The sequence below is a fragment of the Nicotiana tabacum genome, chromosome 8, assembly GCF_000715075.1.
Source record: "Nicotiana tabacum cultivar K326 chromosome 8, ASM71507v2, whole genome shotgun sequence".
Classification (NCBI taxonomy): domain Eukaryota; kingdom Viridiplantae; phylum Streptophyta; class Magnoliopsida; order Solanales; family Solanaceae; genus Nicotiana; species Nicotiana tabacum.
The window spans coordinates 83,573,341-83,593,148 of NC_134087.1; the positions used below are offsets into that span (position 1 = coordinate 83,573,341).

The following is a 19,808-nucleotide window of genomic DNA, read 5'->3' on the forward strand; positions in this document are numbered from 1 at the left end:
TGTTTGATCATCATTTTTCAACTAAATACTCAATTAATCCTGATTTTTCTGCTATTCTGCTCTAATTTTATATGTTTTGTTATGAAACAATAAAAGAAGAAGAAGAGTATTGCAGAGAAAAGTAGAGAAGAGAATTCTTATTGATATGAGATGAATTACAATGGAATAGAATCCTCTATTTATAGGGAGAGATTGGCTTAGCCACCAAGCAATAAACCCTAGAATCTCTCTAAATTTAGACATTCACCTTAAATAGAATTCTATTTATAACACTCCCCCTTGAATGTCTATTCAACAGATAATGTGCCTCGTTAAAACCTTAACTAAATAAAATCCAATGGGAAAAAATTGTAGAAAAGGAAAAAGAGTACACATATATAACAATACGCTTTTTGGTTGCCTCGTTAAAAACCTTGCAAGGAAAACCCAATGGGACAAAACTTTGTAAGGGAAAAAGAGTACAACGTGTATTAACTCCCCCTGATGAGAGCATTAATTCACATCTTTAAGCATTTGCATTCCAATCTTGTGCACCATCTTCAAACGATCTTTGGTAGAGATTTGATAAACAAATCAGCCATATTAACTTGAATGAATATATTGCATCTTGAAATCATCATTCTTGATAGAGATGTAATGTCTTCATAAACTTCCATAGAATGGTCTTTTCAATATCTCCATAGAGGTATTCTCGCTATCACATTATCATGCTTATAGTTATAGCAAGATACATATGTGCACAAATTGTACTTAGGATGTGGTACTTCAAGACCAAGAATTGTATTTGCTTTAAGTGATTTGAATCCTTCAGGGATTGTCATATAGGTTAAGTCATATAATGGACTTTAATTAAATGCATATCAAGTTTTCATGTCATGCTAGACAAATAAGATATCGAAAACTGATTGCACATACTTTATACTTTCAAGTATTTGAACTACATGTCCAAAACTACATGTCTTTCATATTAAACCAATTCTATTTGAATTGTATATCGTCTATTTGGCCAATATTTTTGTATCTGTCTCGACAGCCTTAAGATCCCCATCTATACTTAGCGCTATGATAGATGTCATCGACGAACATTTTATATCGGTTCCAATAATTTTTCATAAAGACATAATATAGAGATCTCTTCATTCATATATTCAGGTACCCGAATTTCTCATGAGATTTTATGAAGTGTTATGTCATGTGATCTTCTAGATCACTTGCCTCCTTATTATGATCAGTTTGATCATTTTCTCATCTTCTTTATCAAGAAGTTTTATTTGAAACCGATTTGTTTATACGTTTTAAGCGTACCATAGACTTTGTCCTTCTAGGACTTAATATGAGCATTTGCAATGAGAATATAGTTACTTTCTTTGGGTCAGCAGATGCGTATGGCATGCTTTGAAATATATTGCAAATGAATTATCCTTTTATGAACTTCAAGTTCATATTATCTTATTCGAGGATCTAAATGTACAAATGATAATTCATTCCATGTAACTTTTTCTCAACTGTTTATCATGTCTCCCCCTCATGTTAGAAAAACTAACTTGCTTCCTCAATTTTGGGAACCCATCTTTGTGCGTTATGGTCTTAATCAATATATACACCGCACATCAATAATAACAAGATGAAATTATTTGGTTCCTGACCCTGAACCACTTGTGAGGGGAGAATATAATATACTTTCGTATATGACCTATATCAAACTGATATAGATAACTTTGTTCTCATCAGCAACAATTTAGCTATTAAGTGGAGGCACTCAATAAATTATTTTGCTAAACCAGTTGTGATGTAAACCAACTTATCAAGATGAACTTCTTGAATAGAAAATCTGGAAATTATGCTCGAAATTAAACTATTGAGCAAGTTACCTCGCAAAACACCATGTTGCGAGTTAATAATAATTGCACATGTAACCATCTCATAAATGCATCTTATGTGGTATACATGGCAGGTGAATTGGCCCATATTCACCTTTGATATTTTCAGCATTCATGGGATTCAATCCCAAATTTAGTTGGTATATTAATTAATGAGAACAAGCAATATAAGAGAATTTGTAAAGAACTTTCTAGTTCTTTAATATTCACTCATGTGAATTCTCTATTATTTTTGCACATCATACTTAAATTGATATGGCTAAACCAGTTATGCCAACTGGATATCAATAAACTCCAAATTTATTATGATATGGGTTTTATATCAATAAAGTTCTACTTTATTGTGGTATTCTTTTATTTGTGTAGTACAAACTGGAGAATAAAACGGGTAACCTTTCACATAAATATTATCCCGCTACAAGTTGTAGTAATAGAAGATATTAAATCTTCCTTTATTTATAGTCTCAATATAACCAACCGCTTTCGCGAATACTTTAGAAACTGAATAAGTTTCTTTGAGACTTACTACAACACAATACATTATTGGTAATCAATTGTGTTTCTCCAAAATAGTATAATTGGCTCTTCCAGAGCTCTCAATTAATTTTGTACTACCACATATTCATCAACATTCATATGGTCATATATCTTTTTCAAGGAGAAAATTATACCATTATGGCCATGGTCAAAATTATATGCAAGATATGTTTCTTGCATTATTGTTGTCCTTTAATAATCACATTGCCAAAATGTTTTGGCGTACAAAAGGTACGTGAACAATGACCATTCATGCCATAATAATGACATTATTTTCTTATATCATCTTAAACCTCCTTCTAGAGGTGACTATGGTATATTCACTACCACTAGCACGTTCATATTCTTCCAAGATGAATATGTATTCATAAATCAGATGTTGTCACATTCACATCATGAATGGACCATAATTATCTATATGTGCTTTATAAAATCTCATGTCCAATCGATGACAAATATTACTTTCACAAAGTGAATGATTATTTTGAGAATCCTTATTATTCTCAATATCACAATAATGACGATTATAATTTCGTCTATTATCACGTCCACATCCATTGATACATTCATAGTAGTAATTTTGTCTTCTTTCAGACTTATCACATACTGCTATCACATTCTCTAAAGGGAATGAGAATGGAGCAAATTCAATTGAACGGGTTTTCAATTCTTTGCCCACAATCATACATGAATTTGATCATGGCAAGGCATAGAAATTTTACCACTTTGGGTGGTTATAATTTCTTTCAAACTCCATTAGAGTTGCAATCAAAATTTATCGTCTTTGCTTGTATTTAAAATCAAATTATAGAATGTCAAGAATTTGAAAGAGAAAAGTAAAATACTTACCTTAAATCTAGAATTTAATCATGAAGGAAGTTCATAGAACAATTGACAATCATTATGTTCAATCCCAAAACTTCTACTCAATTGGTTAGAGTCTCGTGCTGATAACGTGTTATGAAACAATAAAAGAAGAAGAAGAGTATTACAGAGAAAAGTAGAGAGAAGAGAATTCTTATTGATATGTGATGAATTACAATGGAATAGAACCCTCTATTTATAGGGAGAGATTGGCTTAGCCACCAAGCAATAAACCCTAGAATCTCTCTGAATATAGACATTCACCTTAAATAGAATTCTATTTATAACATATTTAACATTTTTCTGCTATATTACCTTCACCTTTTGCAACGCACAAGGCTTTTTATGCGTTTCATCTTTAAATTGAATTTAATTTCTTCTTTATTTCCAAAGAGTATGTGAATTGCATCGTCTTTTCGCTCTTCAAAAGAGGCCTGTACGTAGTAGCTTAATTGTTCGCTCATGTACAGTACTTTTTTTTTTTTTTGTGGTAAAATATCTATAATTTCCAGATACTAAATTACATCCTAAGGGACATTTGTGTTAATTGTTCCCACATTTCTGTAGCTTTGTATTAATGTGACGAATAAGTGGCACTACGTACAACAAAAATTAAGATGTCGGTAAACTATATACTCAAGAAATAAATAAATTCCGTAAAAGGTTGAACGAATAGTACTCCTCTTGTGAAGAACATGTTAGACACAATTGAGTGGAAATGGATATGGAATGGGAAAAGAAGTATCGGCTTGAAATTCAAGTACACTATCATTGTGTAGAATAAATGAAGGCCAATTTTTCTCTGTATGGCATCAATGGCTCTATTTGTAGACAAAGTTTCAGGTACACGCTGGGGAAAGAAAACTACTCAATAGGAAGATTAACTTGTTTAGACTTTAATTTGAGCACATAACAAAACCCTTGTCCACGGCCTTAGTTGACAGTTAAGAGCGGGTGATGAACATCAAAGTCTATAGAACTGCAAAATTAATTTGAACATAAATATGAAATAGTAGACAGACAACTACTCCGTAATTAATTAATTACACCATATAAATAATGAAAGGTACTTTGTATAGAAACAAAATTAAGATAAAAAATAAGGTAATTTTATGGATGGTCACTCAATTTTAACTTTATTGCATCAAAGGCGCTAAATTATTTTTTGTATTGACAAAGTGTTAAGAGTAGCAAGAGTGAAGTAGGGTAGTAGTGTATAGTTAACTTAAAGTAACGGGTGTATGTATAATAATTAGAAGTTAGTAACTACCTAGTGGTTAGTCGGTTAGTTAGGTATATAACAGTAGAGTAGGAGTTGTTATGTGTACTGTAAATTTATTTTCTCTCAAGCAAGAGGAAGAAGAAGTTCTTTAGCTCAAAACCTCCATGACTGATTCTCTGTGCTAGATTTGACATGGTATCAGAGCCAATTGGTCATGAGTGTGGTCATTTGGAGTAATTCTTCTATTTGTTAATTCGTCTCTATTTCTTCATCGGAGAACTGTGACATGCTCAGCCATGTCGGTCGTCAACAACAAATTACCAGAGAAATTAAACCACAATCACCCACTATTTCTCAACTCAAATGACAATTCGGGAGTTGTATTGGTCTCTCTCCAATTATGAGGATCGAAAAATTATTCCCTATGGAGTCGAGCGATGAGAATTGCACTCCTAGGCCGGAATAAGCTAGGGTTCATTGACGGCACATCCAAAAGAGAAAATTTTGGTACAAATCTCGTAGATCCTTGGGAGCGGTGCAACGCAATCGTTTTGTCATAGATCATGAACTCAGTTTCACTGGAATTGCTTAGTGGCATAGTCTATTCCTCAAATGCCAGCTTTAGATAAGATCGCTCATTCGAGAATCTTCCAAATTCATAGGGAAATTGCAACTATTAACCAAGGTACTAACTCGATTTCTTCATATTTTTGAAGATGCGTTTACTCTGGGCAGAGTTTGATAGTTTGGCCCCAGCTCCGGGTTGCGACTATGCAAAATCTAGTAAATTTGTTGCATTTATGGAATGTTTGAAGTTGCTACAGTTCCTGATGTGACTCAATGAGTCATATGAACAAGCTCGTTGCCAGATACTTATGATGATCCCAGTCCCTACAGTGAATAAGGCATACTTCATGTTAATGGAACTTGAGAGTCAAAGAGCTATGTCTAATCCCCATGAATTAGCTGAAGGAAACGAAGTTGCTACATTGATGTCTACTAGGACTGTTGGTTGGTCAATTTCGACCTAAGAAGAATTACAATCTCCAAAATGATTTCTGTAAAATGAAAGGGCACACTAGAGAGAACTGTTACAAGATAGTAGGTTACCCAGCTGATTTCAAACCCAAAAGGAGAGGATGATATAGTTCAGCTAATTCGGTTGTGATTGGAGAAACTAATCCACAGATGCAGGGCAACTGGAATGTACCTAACATGTGCAATCATGCTGAGAAGGGCAATTCTTCAGGATAAGGAATAGGGCCTATGTTCACAGAGGAGCAATTCAATCAGATCCTGAAGCTGCTCAACAAAGAAGAAGTGCAGGGGACTACAATTAATATGGTAGGTATATCTCATTCCACTGTCTGTTTAGACAAGGCAGGTTGCACTCATGAGTGAATCATAGATACAGGTGCAACTAATCACATGACCTCAAATTTTAGCTCACTTTCTGATATATACAATGTAATATCTCAAAATAGAAAAATAGTGCAATAACCTAATGGAACTAAGGCAACAATTTCACATATTGGTAAATTCAATATAGGACAAGGGAAAGATATTAAGAATATATTTTATATCCCATATTTCAAGTACAGTCTATTGTTTGTACCCAAATTAACTAGAGAACTGAGATGTATGGTTGCATTTTTTCCTAGCTTTTGTGTGCTTCTGGACTTCTACACTTGGAAGCTAAATGGGATTTGGTAGAGAAGCTAATGGGCTCTATCTACTGACTCCTGCAACTTCAAGTAGAGGACAAGAGTTAGTTCCACAGTCCATGAATGTGCAGCTAGATCAAAATACCTTACAACTTTGGCATAGAAGAATGGGTCACCCATCATCAAGAGTTATGAAGCATGTGTTGAATGTCATTGAAGAACTATGTAGAAGTGTAATAAATAGCTGTGAAATTTGCCCCATAGCCAAACAATCCTACTAGTAGATGTAGAGTAGAAAGTGTGTTTGAATTGTTGCACATGGATGTATGGGGACCATTTCGAATTGCAACACATGATGAAAATAAATACTTTTTGACAATAGTAGATGATCACGCTAGAGTAACATAGATTTATTTGTTAAAGCTAAAGTTTGATGCAACTGTTGTTATTAGAAATTTTCTTCCGATGGCCCAAACACAGCTCAACACTAAGATTAAAGCGATTAGAACAGACAATGGGACAGAATTCCTTAATTTTGAATGTACAAATCTGTTTAATAGCTTTGGCATAGTTTATCAGAGGTCCTGCCCCTACACACTCCAGCAGAATGGGGTGGTAGAAAAAAAACACAGACACATATTAGAGGTAGCTAGAGCAGTCAGGTTTCAAGGGCATATTTCATTAAAATTTTGGGATAAATGTGTGTTGTTGGCAGTCTACTGGATAAATAGAATGCCTACACCAGTGCTTGCAGAGAAGTCTCCTTGTGAATTATTTCATAAAAAAAGTCATCCATGAAACATATGAAAGTTCCAGAATCCCTTTGCTATGCTACACCATCAGTCATTGGGGACAAATTCCAACCAAGAGATGTAGGTTGTGTCCTAATGGGGTACTCAGTTGTGCAAAAAGGCTATCTGTTATTTGATTTAGCTCACAAAAAATTCTTTGTTAGCAGGAATGTGGCTTTTAGGGAGACAGTCTTCCCTTTCAAGGACTTGAAGATCAAAGGAACTGCTATGTTTCCACCTGATCCTTCCTTGATCACACAGGATGTGACTGCAAACACAACTGATCCTGCTCCTACAACCGTAATTGATCCTCAGCTTGAAGGTCACAGTGAAGAGCAAGGGGCTGGTATGGAAGATCTTTACTCAGAGGAAGCAACAACAAGTGAACCTGGAGATATAGGTCCTACAGTTACAGATGAAGGTGTTGGCACGGTTGAAGATGTAAGTGTGCACCAGGACATTATGTTTACAGAAGACAACCATGAGGCTCCTCTGAGAAAGTCAACTAGAAATAAAGGGCCACCACTGTGGATGCATGACTATATGACTGCTCAGGCCAGTAGCTCTTGTCATTACCCCATGAGTAACTACCTGGATTACAGCAGCTTGTTCCATAGCTATCATGTTACTCTAGCAGCATTTTCTACAACAGTTGAACCTACTTCTTTTAATAAAGCTTGCAAAGATCCCAAATGGCTAGATGCAATGAAAGCTGAACTCATAGCTCTTGCAGACAACAAGACTTGGAAAATAGTGTCATTACCACCAAACAAGAGAGCTATTGGTTTCAAGTGGGTGTACAAATTCAAATACAAGGCAAATGGTGAAGTTGAAAGGTACAAAGCAAGGCTAGTGGCCAAAGGGTACAACTAAAGGGAAGGTTTTGATTATCAAGACACCTTTTTACTAATTGTAAAGATGGTGACAATGAGGGTAGTGTTATCCATTGTTGCAGCTCAAGACTGGCATATCCCCCAAATGGATGTCTATAATGTCTTCTTTACTAGGACCTTTATGATGAAGTTTACATGCAACTTCCTCAAGGCTTTCACAGCAAGGGAGAGTCAGGTCTAGCATGTAAGCTTGTTAAGTCCTTGTATGGTCTTAAGCAATCATCTCGATAATGGAATGTGAAGTTAGTAGATGCATTGATGAAGTCTATTTTTTTGCAGAGTCAATTGGATCATTTCCTATTAATCAAAATGGTAGGGTCCAAGATTGCAGTTGTCTTAGTATATATTGATGATTTACTCATTACTGAAAATGATGATGAGCTGGTCTGTGATACTAAGAATACACTACAACAAGTCTTCAAAATAAAGGATATGGGATAGTTTAAGTTTTTCTTGGGGATAGAATTTTCAAGGTCTAGACATGAAATATTTATGAATCAAAGAAAATATGCTCTGTAGTTGATTTCAGATTCAGGTTTAGGGGCAGCAAAACCTGCTTGGACTCCTTTGGAGAGCAATCAGAAGTTAACCAGTGGAGAATATTGTGATATAGGATCTTATTAAAGACTAATAGGTAAGTTGTTGTATCTTACAATGGCTAGGCTAGATATAAGTTTTGCGGTTCAAACCTTGAGCTAGTTCCTGCAGCACCCAAAGAGATCTCATATGGAAGCAACCATGAAAATTGTTAGGTACATCAAGAGAGAACCTGGATTGGGAGTGCTATTGTCAAGCAAGCCAGCAAAAGAAACCAAGGCGTACTGTGATACAGATTAGGCCTTATGTCCAAACACTAGGAGATCAACGACAAGGTACTTTGTGAAGTATGGGAATACTTAATATCATGGAAGTCCAGAAAGCAAACTATAGTGTCCAAGAGCTCCGCTGGAGCTAAGTACAGGAGCATGGCTTAAGTAATATCAGAAATAATATGATTGATCAGATTATATGAAGAACTGGGGATAAAATTGAAGCTACCGGTTGAGTTATTATGTGATAACATGGCAGCAATTCAAATTGCTGAGAATCCAGTCTATCATGAACAAACAAAACACATTGAAATAGACTGTCATTTCATAAGGGAGAAAGTGCAAGAGGAAGATGTAGTGCCATAGTACATACAATCTAGGGAGCAACAAGTAGACATTTTGACCAAAGGACTTGGAAGGCAGCAACATGAATATCTAGTTTCCAAGCTGGGATTGTTGAATATGTTCGCACCCTCCAGTTTGAGGGGGAATGTTAAGAGTAGCAAGAGTGAAGTAGGGTAGTAGTGTATAGTTAACTTAAAGTAACGGGTACATGTATAATAATTAAAAGTTAGTAACTACCTAGTGGTTAGTCGGTTAGTTAGGTATATAACAGTAGAGTATTCATTTTCTCTCAAGCAAGGAAGAAGATCCTTATATCAAAACCTTCATCACTGATTCTCTGTGCTAGATTTGACACAAAGTCATTCAACTTTACCTAAGAATCACACAAATTCACGAAACAATCTTTTGTAACCAACTTCGTAGATAAAGTTAATGCAAAAATTAAAGATTTGTGAACAAAAAATCATTATTTCACCTGAACTAGTACTTCAATATTTCAAATACCAAATTTCAGCAAATATTGTTTATCAAACCACAATTTATTTAGTTCTCCTTTCTTTGGAGATCTTCTTTTCGCGGGGATAGAGGGTGCGGGAGGGGGAGAATAATTAGATATAGAAGGTGGAAATAGAGGTATTTTTCAACATCAGATCTCAAATCTCAAATCTCAAATCTGCCGTAGAGAGTAAGGAATTGTGTTGTGTATGCATGAGGTTGACTCTTTAAACCTAAGATGTGAAGATACCATTGTAAAGGGCATGTGAGTTTGGGAGGAGGAGTCCTTAATTATAAGACTTGCTAATTTTCAGTTCTGGGGTTAAGCATATCTAAACCGTGAAATTCTGAGATCTAATTATTTATTTTTTTTAGAAAAAAAAAAACCAAATTTTGTGTTGTAAATCATCATAAATGGTAAGAGAGATAACTGTCGCAAAATTAAGAAGTCAAATATGTACATATAAGCAGCAGCAAAGTCGAAATAAAACCTTGATAGTAACACACACCTCAATCTTTGCATATGGGTGCTTTTGGATTGTTAGTGTTTCCATTGATCTAAACCCAAACAAACTTTTTTGTTTAAAAAGAAAAAACCCTAACAAACTAGTTAGCTAGCTCTAAAGTTTCTAAACACCTAGCTAGTAAAATCTAACCAACAAAAGAGATGAAAGAAAACAACAGAAGCCATAATTAACAACATAATTTTATGCTAATTGTAGCGTGTAACGCCAGCTGCTGCAAAGATTTGGTTGACAAACTTGAGTGGATGCTTCAATCTATCCCACAGGAACAAAAAGAAGCAGTTGTGAGATGGGGTGTTGATTGCTGGCATGGCAGGCTGCAAATAGGACCATGCAGCCTTTTGAACGAGGCGATTTCGAATGGGTATATCATCAGTTCCACAACTACATGTGATTAAGGGACCTTTAGGAGAGCCTAATATCTCTTTCAATGATTCATACTTGTATTCTGAAGGAGAAGAAGAGCCAGCGTTTGGGCAATATCCCACAGGTTTGAAACTAGGGTTTGGTAACGACTTTGTGCGGGGAAAGTATGACGAGGAAGAGGACTCCATTCTTGTACCTGTGATGATAGTGCAAAAATTATTTTGAAGTAATTAGTCTCTTTTATACTTATTTTGTGGTTTAATTGGAGTAGAAGAATCAGGAATACGAGGTGTGTAGATGTCTGCTTGAACTAGAATTTGTTTTCCGTATCATTTCCTGATAACTATTATTCCACTATATACATACATACCAAAGAACATCAATCTGATTCGATGGGAATCTAATCTGATATATGAGTATCTATTTAGATGAACTTCAATATGTCTTTTAATATTTGATCTACTAATTAATTCAATTACGGTTAGGTCCTCAAGATTATCGACTAGCTATAGAAGCCCAATATATCCTTGCAGAAAGATTCACAATAAGGAGAGAAATTAAATGTATATATGCACACTATATATTACACTACTCTGATCTCGTCGTATGATTAAATGTATATATACACACTATATATATAGTGTAACTTAGCCACTCTGTCCATCTAGATATTTTAGTCCTCTCTCCTCAAGAACAGAAACTTTTTCTGAAAATGCTTACATGGCAAAACGCCTAAATTCCTGTTCAAGTTACCAAGGTTAATTTGGCGATTCATGCCTTAAGCATCACTTAAAAATTCTTAATCAAAAACATTAAAGTCGTGACTTTCGGACAAGTGAAATACGACATTCTATTTAAATGTGAAGATACATAAATTTCACAATTCCGTGGAGAAAAATCATATTGTTCGCACGTGGGAATTTCCAGAAATGTGATAAAGTTGTCCCCAGACGGATTGGAATGGAAGTTGATAAGGAAATCCAAACATGGACTTTGGACGACTTAATATGATAGGGCATGATTTTGGTGCAAAGAAACTTACATTGATAGTATATATTTATAACTTTCAACCAACTATTACTCCATTGTTTTTTTTCTTTTTTCATAATCATTAATTGTCGAGGGCCAATTCTCACGGTTCGAAATTCAATGAATAATAGATCACTTTTTCTATTCAAATACCAAACTTTTGGTTCATGACGGTTCAAATGCATGATGTACGCTTATCTCACACATCGCGGCTGCACTCTTAACTCTGAACAAAACCTCTGGGGGCAATATTGCACCATTGTTCCTCTGCAATAATTGCACCATTTCTGTTGATAAAATGCAAAACCTAGCACAATAATTAACCCAAAGCATACATTTCTCAACATTATTTGTACCATCTTATTTTCTCAAGTAGCCTGACCAAGCTGAGGTGAAGATTAACATAGCATGCTCAAATTTCTCCACTCTTAACAGCAAAGCTTTCAGTAATTGCAGTTTCAAAACCTGGAAAATGGCAACTTGACACTAACCCATGTTACAAGTAGCTCTGAAATGCAGCGTAATAAATCAAATTTGTCCAAGTTGATCAACATCAATAGATGGCAACAAACCATCTTATCACAATTTCAAAGCTAAGAAAAATTAGATAACACAGTGGAATTTAGACAGCAGATTAACCATCTGATTATTGCCATTACCAGTACAATTCAAGTATATATATTAACTTTACAATGAAGCCTATTTCTTGGGCCTCAAATGCCAACTTCCTGATGGAGCATTTAGGGAAAAGCTCCCGGATGCACTTGCTGTTTCCTTTAGGTCATTCAGAATCTATACAGAGGATTTTAATCAAATGTAGAACTTTTATTATACCGAGAACAAGCATCGCCTGAGCATTTACAGTAATGCCAGGAAAATACTACTCAGCTCCCAGTTGTATTTGCAGAAGGCAGTTCAGTGGTACTGGATGGCGGAGTTTGGGCACGTGGAGTACTGACGTTAGCAATTGAATAATCCTCATGAATTACGTTCAACTCGTTCCAGTCAAGAACGGCTATTTTTGAGTCAAGGATTCTATCTTCACTGGATAACTTCCATTGGTAGCAAGAAATAAAAATAAAAAACCAAATGAAACAGGGAACAAATAGGATACAGTCTGCCCTCCAGATGTCAGTGATGCTAACATCAGCATCTGACAAAAGCCAGTAATCTTCTTCATTCTGCAGGACCGTACAAAAAGTCAGTGACGGAAAAAATAAACTGATCCAATCGCTCATTTGAATTCGCAATAACTGCATTAGATTGTTTCTCCAAAAATCCTACTCATCACGTAAAAGACAAAATGATGCACTATATATGCTGAATTTCCTAATTTTCTTGCTTGTAAAACACTCAACTATCAATTTTTTAAGGCTTGTAAACTAAAACATACATCAACATCTGAAACAATCTTCATGATTCCACTTGCAAAGTCCTGCGAAGTACCAACATCTGCGCACACACTTTGATTTTCTTTTTCGTCTATTCTGCCATCAACTCCTCCACTCTCCTCAGTAGGCAATGTTGCAGTTTCATTTTCATTGAAACCTGATGTTGAAGGCATGGCTGATGGTGCCTCAACAGCATTTATCTCTTCGAACTTTTCCTCGAATTGACTAAATAAAATTTTCAAAACAAAGAAAGAATTACACACAAATCATCTATACTCCCCCTATTAAGTTACATTGCCCTTAAAATATAAACACTGCACTCTCTTTCTAGCAACATATTAATCGTTTCAATATCATAGATTAGTTGCAACAAAAAGAGAAAAAGTACCTGACAAGGTAAACGTCAATTGGTCCCATGGTGCTGCGAAGCACAATTCTGTATCTCCTTTGTGGATAATCAACAGCCTATTGGAGAAAGGAAGACATACTAATATATGTAGAACTGCTACTTAAATTTTGCTGAGGTAACAAGTTAAATAACCAGTAGACTTGCTACGATACTGAAAGGAAAAGTTTCTGTACTAAAGAGAAAGCAGTTACCTCATCAGGATCTGGGACTTCTAAAGTGGTGCCATGTGGAGCTTTAATAGCTATCAGTGTTTCATTCTGATGAGGGCAATAAATGTGAGCGCTGATCATTTGATGAAAATTGCATTACAAAAGAATGAAAGGAAAAAACCAAAAGCATCTGTTCTAAAGTTACCTGAAGACAAGGTAAGCTCTTTATATCATCTTCAGTAACGAGAAGCCATCTTTTGGAGGAGATGAGTCGCAAGAATAAGGAGGGAAAAGTGAGCAGATAGACCGGCTGATAACCAAGAGTAACAAAAAGAACTAATAAACCAAAGAACGGGTACCTTTGATTGTTTTCATCTTCACACAGGTCCGTCAACCTTTCTTGCATTTCTCTGGAAAAAACCCAATATAACACAGTATTAGCATAATGGTGAAGCAAAATAAAACCTTGAATATTGTATTAGAGGCAGAAGATAACCTTGTCTGTTCATTTAATCTACGTTCTTCAATAGTCATATTTTCTACTTCTGCCTGAAAAGGAAGCAGAAGCCAACGATTAATCCTTTGGCTCAGGCTACTTGGCAGATTATGACTGCGCTAAATGACAAATAACAAATTAAGAGAGCAGGCAGGCATCGAGATATTTCTTCTTACCTGTAAACTTGTAACACTATCATCAACTTCCCCTGGTCTTGAGACATCTAAACCCCTATGTAACAATAGAACTGAATTACAACTTTTTGTTTATTGAATGATCTTGAATAATGTAGAACTTCAAATGATAAACAACTTCAATAAAATATATTTATTGGATAAGCATTTCCATACTTCCACTGGATCCTGTTTTTGAGTTTCTTTTCAATCAGACCAATGCCTTCCAGGACATTTGTGATGTCATATATGCGCCTTTTCTGCACCTGTTCAAAGGAAAAGATGTGTAAGCTGGTAGAACTTCATCACACATGCTTATGTAGTATCAACTGCGAAGTGAAGGTTACCTCTAATGTATCAGCAGCTTTGTTAAGATCTAGAATGCCATCTTCTGCATGTTTGATCAGGTTAATGAACTTCTTCGTTAAGAGACCTGAATGAGAATCAAGAGAGGCAAGTCATGAGTTACTTACTCTGGTATATGTTTATCCAGTACAAGAAGTAATTTTTTAAGAGAGATGTCCTATAAAATATAAATGCACAAGCATAAAAAATAAAGCTCACACCTAAATTCACACACCTAGGGACATAGTGGAGACAAAGACTAAAAGACACAAATTGATAATCATAAGTCATAAAAGTAATAATTTACCTAAGGAGCTGTCGTAGCGGCAAGGACCAACTGGAGTAGCATTATTTCCTGAAGGGGATCCTGTAATTTGAAATATTTAAGAAGTTATTTCTTTCATAATTTTATGTGTTCTAAAATTGGTGGGTGACTCAGATAAAATGAAAAACAAAGATAAGATGGAGCGATATAACAAAGAAAATATAACTTATCATTATACTGTTTATCTGCCAAAATGAATAAGATAAGAATGGTGAATTTTATATTGATGATATGAGATACATAAACTAATGTTGACAAAAACTTCTTCATAGGAATCCATACCTAAATTTGAGGTAGCAGCTTGAGAAGCAGATCTGGCCTTTGATGTCCTAGGCACTTTCTGTGCCTTTCCAACTTTCCCTGAGATTGGTGTCTGCATTGGACTACTCACATCGGCATATCCAGAATCTGTTATCTGTGCACCAACTCCCTGTTTGTAATTTGTTGTTTCACTCTTCCGTTTCAGTGGCTAATCAAGACAATAGAATATCCCCAAGTTCCCATCGCCATCAGCAATAAAATTTAGAAGCTTTAACCAAAAATTGTGTCTGAAGTGAAGTTGATATATAGATACTATAAACTACTCAACCAGATTGTCGCACTTAAATCAAGAAACTCAAATTGTATCACTAAAAATATTTAAATAAAGATTTTGGAAATGGAACATAATAAAAAATTAATATTAGCAGCATGAAGATAATATTATTTGATGCTTGTCCAATCGATCTCATTGATTGTTTCAATAGTTCATTAAAAATTTGATGCAGTTTGGTATTTTACCAATTATTGGTAGAGTAGACCTCATTCATCATGACAATGGTTGCTTAGTCCATCCGTTATCCTTTTCCACCTATCATATGACTTGACTTCAGCCTAAAAGCTACTGCTATAACTTCTCTAGACATGTGAGACAGCATACGACTAGTATGCGCAAGTCTCTATGTAGTGGTCGACGTTTTAGATGCTTCACCAGAAACAACCAGTTGCTAGTTCATAGTCAGGAGGACTAGAGGCCTTCTTTTAACAGTTCAAGCAGAGGGGGGGGGGAGATGCATAATGTATTAGAACATTGCAGCTCCTTAATTAGGCATTTATTTCCTCTAATGATTCATCTAGTTTCTTTCTCAATTTGCAATTCACAAGAAATTGCATGTAACTAGCACCGATCCACAAGCTGAGTCATAGGACCAACCAGTACCTTGCAAATCTAATCAGAATTCAACTTTACCCTCAATCATGTAGAGTTCTTACTCCAACCAAGAACCTTACGCTCTGAAAACCATATCAACCTTCATTTTTACTATTCAATCAATTTGATTTAGTTTTTGTCAAACCATAGCCAAACTCCATCAACATGTAACACCCTAGGCAAATCCCACATCGGGAATACTCGGGAGAAATGTTGGGTATATAATGAAGCCTCATGACGCGTTTTAAAGTCGTACTAACCTAGACCCAAAGTGTTAACCTAGAATTTAGTCATAGACTATAGCAACTCTCTCGACTAAGAATCATTCCTTCTTACACATCAAGCAAAAGTTTTTTTTGCAGCAAATGATGGCCATCCTGAAAGTTTAAACTGATTCATCGAAGAAAAATGCAAAGGGGAGGAATTAGTACTGGACATTTTTTGGACTTTGTTAGTACTCGTGTCCTAGATTGATACTTTGTATAGGGCCTAACTTCTCTCTTTTGTTTTTGTCTTTTGTAACTAGGTCTCCTGAAACTATGCATCTTCTTGATGCTCTTTTTAATGAAACACAATCACTTCATCAAAAAAAAAAAAAAAGATCCTTCTTAATGCATACGAAGACATTTGACAATCTTCTGCATTTCAAAATTCCACACGCCTCTTACATTGTAATTTAGATCTTGACCAACCTAAACGAATGACCTTGTCCCCTCTGCTTTCTCCTTCTAATTAAATTGGGCAGATATAGTCTCCTTATCTATTGAAAGAAGTAATGGTGGCACAAAAATAATAAGAAACCTAGCAATTTAGGTAGGTTAGTAGCTGAAAATACAAGAGCTGCTACAACTTTAATTTTATCTCCAACTTATGGAAATTAAGACATCCATAAAGGCAAAAGACCAAAATCAATCTTGAACTCAAAATGACACAAAGTTAAGATCGTTACGGGTAAATTAATAAAGACAACAATCCAAATCAAGAAAGATCACATACTAGAAATGGGGACTTCCACGCATATGAACAAATGAAAAATTCCACACTGGTAAAATCAAAATTCAGTTCAAACCCAATGGAAGAAATCACCTACAGGACACAACAACATATATTTTACCTCTACTGATGCAAATTAAACGGCAAAATTTCTTAGAATTTGTTCAATTCACTCACTCTCAATAAAGGGACAAAAAACTGCATAACAAAAAAGGACCATTTCTAGTATATGAAAATTGGAAGACTCACAGTAGACTTAACAAGGATGGCCTCAGGTTGTTGAAGTGGGTCAGTAGAGAAGCGGTGGTAATCTCCAAGCGGCGGTTTACTCGACGTGAATGGGAGCTCACGCTGTTGATGATGTGGCTGCTGCATGATCTGCTACTCTTCTTTTTGAAGCAAACCCCAGCTGAGAAAATTCTCAAAGTTTTAATCCTTTGATTTTCAATTCAACAATCAAATTGAATGGAAGCCCGTGTGGCTATGGTTTTTGGGGTTTTTCAGAGGAAATTGAAGGAGAGGAATTTAGAGAAAAGGGAAATGGAAGGAATTGGGGAGAGGAGAGGAAGAAGATGAGATCTGAGAATAGAAAAAGCGGGAAGAGAGAGAAAACGAGGGAAAGGAAAGGGAAGAAAGAAATAAAAAGGTTCGGATATGTATATGGAGGGAAGCACAAGCACTTAATATGTAAATTTAATTTAAAGAAGAATAATCGAATCAAACAAATCTTTCTTTTACTATTTCTGGATTGAATAATACTAAAAAAATTCTAATCATTATTTTTGTAAATTAAAAATTAATTAAGATCTACTTGAAACTTTTATGGTAATTTCTTTTTTTTAACTCCTGAGATTGGGGGAATTTTTTGAATTTTAAACAGTATGACAACATATTTTTTAGAATTCATTTGGTACAATGTCATAATATTATCTAGCAGACAAATGATATAGTTTAATTTAATGGTGCTAAATTTTTTTATTACACTCCAATTTAGTTCTTCACATAGCATGACAGATGCTAAACGGAGTTGAGCTAATCGTTGACAAATATAACAAATGGCAAAGAACTAATTAACTGACATACATATATATATATATATATATATATATATATATATATATATATATATATATATATATATATATATATTAGTGTTGAACTTACATTTTGAAAATACTTCTTATTCAGTGATGGTCGAAAAATCCTGCATGATATGATTTTACTAGAAAAATTGTATTCCAACAATCAGTATTTTATTTATTAAACGATAAATAGTGTACATATATATGATGAAGAATTTAGGTCTTTGAACTTTACCATTACTTACGTATTAAGAGAAATAGCAATCACGTGATATATTTTAAACAGTATAACTAATCTAACTGCGATAGTTTCATGTAATTATAACCTGATGACTAATCAAAATAAGATACTTTTGTTATATTTTTTTCTAAACAAAAATCAAAGTTCTGAAAGACTCAATATAAGAATATAGCTTAACCCTATAATTATCAATTACCAGATCTGTCTATGAGTAATAACGGATATTACTATCCCCCCCCCCCCCCTTCCTTCTCTATATATAGGAACTTTATACAAATACTATCAAAAGAAGAAATTAAATCGGCGGTTGGCGCCTAATAGAGAGCACCTGTTGAAGTGGGGCGATGCTTTGGTGCGTAGAAACTCCACGGTTACACCTATACTCGGATACGGCCCAAACGCTAACCAACACTCACTGCTAGTGTGGCGCTAAACGGACTCTGACACAACAAAACCCAATTCTGTCTACTAATGGGCTGCACCTGTTAAAATAGCCCGATCGAACCATTTTTTACATGCTTGGTCCCTTTTTAAAAATTATTATCATAAATGATAGTAGACTTTGTTTATTTCAAAAACAGCACTTTTTTTTTACTTTTTTAGCACTTTCATTTTGATAACTCCATTAACTAAGGGATCCCTCTACATTAATTCACTTTTTACTACATTTTCTTTTCTCTCACTCTTCTATAACTTCTTTTTTCTCTTCCATAAATAACACTTACCCAAATATATCAAAGATTCTGAAAGATGAATATCTCAAAAATAATTCTCTCTACACAATGATAATTTTAGAATTTTTTTCTTTTTTGAGTTTTAAACTTTTTTCTGTACAATTTTATTTTAAACTTTTTTCTGTACAATTTTATTTTAACTAAAAATATACATTTAACATATTTCAAGTATATAATATTGTGATAATTTACAATGTAAATATTCAATTAATATGTCTATATATATATATATATATGTATATGTATATATATGTATGTATATGTATACCACATAGATAACTTATATATACATCATACTACATTATTATATTGATATTATTTAAAGTATATTGCTAGCATATACCTTACATAAAATTTAATCTAAAATATTAGTATGCCACTAGTGTGTATATAGAAGAAAAAAAATATGTCACATATACTATTTATATACGGATAATTTGTACAAATATGCATGTTATATTAGTGCAAAATATAAATGGCATATTTATAATATCTCTTTAAATATAAATAAGTGTACAAATAACATATGCATATATACATAATTTTTCCTAAAAAAAACACATGATTTATAATATACCATAAACATACATTATATTTTTTTCACGAAATATATGTATTTTATTCCATTGGAATATACAAATATATAATTTTTCTAGGATTAAGTTGAATAAAAAGGTCCATGTGTAAAAAGGAATAAAATTTATTATGGAATGGATCGATGATATATAATTAAATATAAAGACATATATAAAAAACATATGCATATATATATATATATATATATATGAATTTTCCTAAAAAAATATATGATTTATAATGTATATACACCACAAACATACATTATAATTTTTTCGTAAATATA

At 34.2% G+C, this 19,808-nt stretch overlaps 1 protein-coding gene across 1 annotated transcript; it reads right to left on the reverse strand.

The window, feature by feature from the left end:
- Positions 1-12,040: 12,040 nt before the first annotated feature.
- On the reverse strand, positions 12,041-17,427 carry LOC107795539 (transcription factor E2FB-like; the record flags this gene model as incomplete). Its single annotated transcript, NM_001325606.1, is given in 14 exon segments — positions 12,041-12,434; positions 12,534-12,600; positions 12,813-13,035; positions 13,199-13,275; positions 13,411-13,476; positions 13,574-13,622; positions 13,728-13,778; positions 13,865-13,917; positions 14,041-14,095; positions 14,215-14,303; positions 14,385-14,470; positions 14,690-14,749; positions 14,990-15,176; positions 17,139-17,427. Coding segments are annotated over 14 exon segments (1,320 nt in total). The 3' UTR covers positions 12,041-12,303.
- Positions 17,428-19,808: the final 2,381 nt, after the last annotated feature.